General features: G+C 36.6%; 1 protein-coding gene across 3 annotated transcripts; it reads left to right on the top strand.

Moving 5' to 3' along the window:
• On the top strand, positions 1 to 5,281 carry LOC111369719. 3 transcript variants are annotated; one of them, XR_002698235.1, is made up of 6 exons: positions 1 to 787; positions 1,051 to 1,553; positions 1,910 to 2,097; positions 2,597 to 2,666; positions 2,748 to 3,405; positions 4,590 to 5,281. XR_002698235.1 is itself a non-coding variant. In XM_022991346.1 (6 exons), the coding sequence occupies exons 1-5, from the start codon at positions 73 to 75 to the stop codon at positions 2,787 to 2,789; spliced, it is 1,518 nt and encodes a 505-aa protein (XP_022847114.1). In that variant the 5' UTR covers positions 1 to 72; the 3' UTR covers positions 2,790 to 2,818; positions 4,590 to 5,281. The 3 variants fall into 3 exon arrangements, 2 of the variants coding, with proteins under 2 accessions (XP_022847114.1, XP_022847115.1); XM_022991346.1 differs by having other exon boundaries at positions 2,748 to 2,818; XM_022991347.1 differs by having other exon boundaries at positions 2 to 787; positions 1,072 to 1,553; positions 2,748 to 2,818.
• Positions 5,282 to 6,752: the final 1,471 nt, after the last annotated feature.

Here is a 6,752-nt window from a genome sequence, read left to right as displayed (position 1 = left end):
TGCAAAATCCGCTTTCTAATCAGCTTCTGCAAACACACGAATTAGGGTTTCACATTTTATGCATTTTTGTCAATGGACATCGATCCCGATATTTCAAATTGGATTCTCGAATTCCTTCTTAAACAACCCCTCCAAGATAGTATATTGAATTTTCTGGTTTCTAATCTTCCTCTCCCCAACAACAATCCTATTCTGAAAAAATCCCTTCTGTTGAAGAAGCTCGAGTTTGAAATCTCACACAATTCTGCTGTTTCGGAAACAACCCTTGAACACCTGGAACAACTCGAAGAACTAGAATCCCGAAAAGGGGTTGAAAGAGTTTCCGATGCCATGAAGTGCGCGTATTGGCAAATTGCGGTTGAATGCTCGGTGAAGTATTTGAAAAAGGAGGTTTGGAAGAAGAGTAAGTACGATTTTTTTAAGTCACTGAAGAGTGTGTGGTGGGGTAGGGTTGGGAAACTGGAGAAGGTGGAGAATGGAGGATTGGGTTCGGAGGAGTTGTTTGCCTGGAGGGACGAGATGGATAATGCCTTTCCGAAGAAACGTGCTCGGAAAAGATTGGTTAAAAAGAGTAAGGGAGTTAATGCAGTTGAGGCTCTTAGGGTTTATTTGAAAGAAGAAAGGGAGAAAATGGGGCCTTCGTTTCTTGAGTTGGTTGCTCATAGATTCAAGGATGAGGAGACAATGAAGGAGGTGCTCGGATTGGGGAATGCCAATGGGATTGTACCTAACGAACCAGTTTTACGTAGTGCTGATCAGGATTCGGCTGCTAAGAACAATAATGGAGGTATTCTCATGGATGTTCATTTGATAAAATTTACAACAATATAGAGAAGTACGGATAATAAAAGGACTATCTGAACTTTGGTGTTTAAAATTTTCAAAACCATTATTTCTGCTTGCTTAGTAAAATTAACAAGAACATTGAAAACAATCTTATTGTTAAGATTCGACCTCTCATGGTCGTGCTTATTAGGCCTTACACTTGGTGCATCTTTATTATATTTTGACTGGGCTTATTTCAGTTTGATGAGTTAATCTCATGTTTAGGTGGTTCCTTGTTTCTTGCAGTAGTGCAAAAAGATGCATCATTGCAGCGATCATCAGATACTTTTAGAGGAGCTGAGGTTGTTGATTCTGACTGTTTGGCAGTACAGCCATTGCTTTGCAAATATGATTTGCCACCTACCCCAGAAGTTACCAGAGTACAGGAAGCACTTGAGTCAAGTCGTTTGGATCTTCAAGCAAACGTGAAGGACCCCCTTCCTGATGCACTACGACGTGCTGAAGTAATCACTGGCAAGGAAAGAGGAAGTACAGATCATGAGCCCATAAAAGAGAATCATGTCAGCCCCAATCCTTCAGCTGTGAATGGTGCTGGAGTAATCACTGGCAAGGAAAGAGGAAGTACAGATCATGAGCCCATACAAGAGAATCATGTCAGCCCCAATCCTTCAGCTGTGAATGGTGTTGTTCGAACTGATGGAGGAAATCCAAGTAATAGACCCAGACCAAGCTTAATGGAAAGAAACAGCACTGCCCATACTCATGAGGTGAGAAGTTGATTTTCTTGGTTATTTATTTATATTGGTTAAGTAACATAAACATCAACAGTAAGAAATTGAGCTCCTACGAATGAGAATTCTAGCAGGTACTCCTTTTGGTATTGTATTAGGACTGACATTGAGCATTATGTTTCGAAAATGTCTTTCTCCCCAAAGATAATACTATTAGGCTTTTAAGTATTGTTTTGGGCAGAAAGAACTTTCTGTTACCCCACAAGGCTTAATAAACATTTCTGCATAGAAGTTGAATGCTCTTATATACAAATTAAAACCATAGAAGTACCCTAAATTATTATGTTTTTGTAGTTCAGCGATGCATTATAACTCATTAATTGTATTTGCAGTGGGATGAATCAAATGTGAATTCATTAGAAGACTCAACAGATCGTGTGAGCAGGCCTAAGTTGCCAAGTCCAAAGAGAAGGCTCGTATCTCCTTTGAAGAAAACCGGGAAAGGACAAACAACGAAGAGGAGAAGAGTTGGCAAATGGAGTGCAGAGGAAGAAGACACTCTGCGGGCTGGAGTAGAGGAGTATGTAATTGTTTGCTGATGAAGCTTATTACTGAACTTTATTATATATATGTGATTTGTTTTTATTGAGACTTGGAGTTCTCTTATAAAGTTAACCTTGTTAAGAGGGGTAGCCGAAGCCTTTATAGGTTAATATTTCTGTACTTAACCAATGTAGGATCTGTCCCTTAACAGTCTTGTTTAGATGTTTCATATTGGAGATTCCCTTCTGTTGAAGCGGTTCTTTCACTAGATAAATGATGTCAATATTTTTTGTTCTTTAATAATATATAAAATTTGTGCAAGGTATCATCATGGTACTCTTTAATCCACTGACTCCAATAGCACAGCCATCCCGCCTGAGATGTTCTTTTACTTCACATGTTGTTCGACTTTTTTTCTCCTTTTTCCTTTTCCTCTCTTTTCCTGTGGGCCTGGGGTTGGCTGCTTGGGTTTCTAGTCCTTATTTTCTTCACAACAACTCTGTTCTTGTCTTATTAGTGTATTTTGTCTCCTTAAGGTATGGACAAGGAAATTGGAAATGTATCCTAAAGGCCTACCGCCACATATTTGAAGGCAGAAGAACTGAGGTAAATAGGCTCCTGTCTTCCACTTCACATTTAGTTTCTTTTTCTTTCATATCTTTAAGCTACTGAATACAATTGTTTCAGGTTGATTTGAAGGACAAGTGGAGAAACATGAATCGCTATTGAGAACTTTAAGAAAATTTTCTCATGTGGAGGTATGATTTCTTCACAGCCCCTTATTTTGTCATGGAACAGCTGTTCTAATGGTACCTAGAGGGATAGTGATGTTGGACAATTCTATTACAAATAGGATAGGATTTGTGTTTAGCTGGGTTTTTTATTGTTTAGATCATGACTTTTTATTCTTTGAGGTTTCTGGTGTCTTACTCTTTTACGTTTTAGTTACTTATCTTCCTTAAGCAATTATGGTTATCAGAAGCAAAGGTCATGTACCATTTTTAAATAAAACCAATTCACTGCGATAAAATTATTCTCTGTAGTCTGCCGTCTCTTCTTCTAGCCGTGTTTCTTTTTCTTTTTTTCTTTCTCACTTCAGTCGTCACTTTCTTCTTTCCTTCCTAGTAGTCAGCCGTCTCTTCTTCTGGCTGTGTTTCTTTTTTCTTCCAGCCATTCAGCCATGTTTTCTTCGAGCTGTCTGTTTTGCTTCTGCTTAATATTTTCTTCCAGCCATCTGCATTTCTGTCTCTACACAACGCAATGGGACCTTCGACGCACGTTGGCAACGTGTCGTAGACGTACCGGTGTCTGATGTCGAAGCTGACAGCGTGTCGGTGCCTCCCAGGTACCAGATAGTGATCTTACTTCAATGGCATTCTTTTCAAGGATCTGTTAATACATGTATTAAGTAGATTTTGTCAAAATATATGTAGTTAGGAGTGAGTTGAACTCCGTTCAAAGATGGCTATATGTGACATTCTAATTTTGTAGTCCATTATAATGGCACTGACATTGTAAAAGAGAACCAATATCAAGTATTAACGGTAGATTTTAACGTAGTCTGCCAGAATGACAAAGCATTTCTTCAAATTGATTAGTATAAGATTGGCAGCTGTGTGGTGTGTAAATATCTAATTTCTGCACATATTTAGGCCCTGTTTGATTGCCATTAATTGGCAAAAACAAAGTTTTGAATGCTTAATTTTTGGAGAATGTATGGTTAAAAAGTAGGTAAAAGTTTTAGATTTATGTGCAGAGTATTTAATTCTGTGAATGCATGGTTGAAAATGAGTATGTAGAAAAAGAGTTTTGAAATAAGGGATGTTAAACAGGGGCTTAGTACTGACATTGTTCTTCGAATGGTAGCTTAATTTATACACTGTTTGGGCCCTAAAGACTTTTTAATTTTTTTTAATTAATTAATTAATAATTTATTATTATTATTGTTTTTTATATATCTTAAGCATTTACCAAGCTTAATAATTTAGTACACTAGCCCGAGTTGGAACCCAGAGATTTTATAATTTAAGTGAGGTTATTAATATTCTGTATTTGTATCAATTTCTATCATAATTTCAGGGAGAACCATCAAGTCTTGACTGATGAAATTCTCAATTGAGTCTCACACCAATATCCCGTATTTAGAATAGGCGAAACAAAACGGTTAGCTTTAAATGGTTTAACAGTATTAGTTAAAAAATTTGAAGTATGATCAATGAGGTTTGGTTCAAAGGAGGTTTATTATTGTAAAGATTTTGAGGTTTAATTCTTATTGCAAAGATTTTAACTTCTTGCTATTTTTAAATACCATCTAATGGAGTGCAGTCTACCTTTATCAGAAAATATGATCTGGACTGGAGTCTCTAAGTTGTACCAGTTTTAGTTATTGGTTTCACTATTTTGTTTAAGGGAATAAAATAACTGCAAATTATTTGATGATACAATAAACTACCAAGTCAAATTCTCCAATTATCAAGTTTTAATTTTAAATATGTTGATATTTTTAATAAGAGTTCATATTCTTTACAGTGTGCAATTGAAATGGTGTAGCCCACTTTTGGCCATGTTGATCATCAAAGGAAGCATGTCGTCTTTTGGTTTTGTAAATAAAGCTCTTAAGACCCCTTTTGGTCGAAATGGGTATGGCATGGGTTCTGCTTTGCCCCATGTCAATGCTACGGCTGGATGTGCATAAGATGTGTGGCTCATGTGCCATTCGGCAAGGACCCAAGCAAGGAAACGTGTTGGCATGGGCTGGATGGGCGGGTGATATGCGCATTTGGCAGGTAGCGGAAGCATACAATGCTGATTTACTTGATGGCAGCACTGCATGGGCAGAATTACCCCGATGTCAGGGGACGGAATGCTGCAGGCAAGCACAAACAAAGTTGGTTGGCATGAAGTGAGTCAGTGTGTCAGTCTAAGCATGCTGAGTGCATATGGGGAAATAATTTACTGCAGGCAACTTTGTTTTTTAGTGGGTGAATTCAGCCTTGGTGGTTAATTTTCTCAGCGATTATGGGCGGTTATCTTGGTCCATTGGCCTTAGTTAGATTTCTACAAATCCAAGCAGTTACGGGTATTTCCTGTATAAATACAAATTGCTGAGGCAGCAATTGGTAGTGTGTTTACCCTTCACATTTGTACTTGAATTTCCTTAAATTGTTGAGCAGTAAAGGTTGGGAAGAATTCCTTAATACTATCTCTCCCTTTATCTTTTACATTTCTGTTTAGCTGGTCTTCATTAAGGCGAGAACTAGTTGACTGAGACGCGAAATCTGAAATTATCGTGCAGTCCCCGTGACAAAATCCCTAACCATAGCTGTTTGTGTTGGTTCATTTACCCAATTTCATATAGATACATTATTGAAGTGAACTCATTCATTTAGTTAATGTGTTGCAAGCAAGGTTGTAAACTTGAACAAGCGAACTCGACTTCTAGGATAAAGAATATTTTAATCCGTCTCATTTGAGTTTTCAAGAACAATGTGACTTCTAGTACCCCAACTAGACTCGATTTGCCTTGTTTAACATGTTTCTCGATTAACAAGTTTATAAGTCTAGTGTTACTTGTACTCAATTTTGACTGTGTTATCTTGTCCGACATCGAGGAACATATTTTCTTGAATCAAGATTCGTTGTTCTTTTACTACTAATTTATTAGCAAATGACAAAAACCTTCAAATCACTACTTTAGGCTTTATTGAAAATTTGAAATGCACTGTTGAAAGAATTGATATTCATTTATGATAATTTCCAACTTCGTTGACTACTTTGGACTTTGGAGTTCCATGGTATTGTGCGCCAAATAAATGAATGATCAAAGTTGGAAAGTAATTTCCATCTGATGTGATAAGCACATTTTGAAAAATGTCACTTTTTACAAATTTTGCGCATATTACGAAAGTGATTGAATTATAATTTGTATAACTCTTCTTAAACAAGGCCACATGGGCCTTGTTTTTTCGGGGGGACACGTGTCCTCCTATTGGCAGGGTGCCTGTGACCCTATTAATGTAGCAGTGCTCTTATAATTTAAGTGGATTAAATTTATGTTTTTATTTTCATATGTTGTAATAATCATAAGCATCGTTCGTTTATTTTTCCATATGTTATATAGATATCGCCACTATAATTATTAAATATTTATCTAATCACTTTCCCAACTTGCACTACATGAAACTAATTTTAGTCCCAACTTTTAAGCAAAGTAGCAAACCTACTCCCAAACCATTTTTTGTTCGGTTTGTGCCCTAAATCTTTGAAAAAGTAGCAAACTTAAGCATCTGTTTGGTGAGAATTAAAATAAGTTTTTTTTAGTAGATTTCAATAAAAATTGATGAAATGTATGATTGAAAAGTTGTGGATTCCACAAAATAAGTGATTAAAATTATTTATTGACTTTGACTTAAATTAATTTTGATTTTAATCAATACCAAACTGAACTAAGTCCCTCTAAACGTTTTTCATCCAAAGCAACCGTTAAGTGAAGTATCCGGACTTGCACATAACTTTTAAGGAAGGACAAAAATAGTTCACACCATGGACAGAACCACATGGGGTCATGCACAAAAATTTCCGTGTCTATTTTTTTTTTGATCTGTAAATTATCCAAGCCCCTTTTTATTTCAATGTGCAAATTGACCAAAACATTGTCCATGGCCAATTAGCCAATCCAATTGCACAAGCCTA

This window comes from Olea europaea, chromosome 20 (genome assembly GCF_002742605.1).
Source record: "Olea europaea var. sylvestris chromosome 20, O_europaea_v1, whole genome shotgun sequence".
NCBI classification, from domain to species: domain Eukaryota; kingdom Viridiplantae; phylum Streptophyta; class Magnoliopsida; order Lamiales; family Oleaceae; genus Olea; species Olea europaea.
The sequence above is the reverse complement of the archived record's forward strand: the minus strand, read 5'-3'. Positions and strand labels throughout refer to the sequence as shown.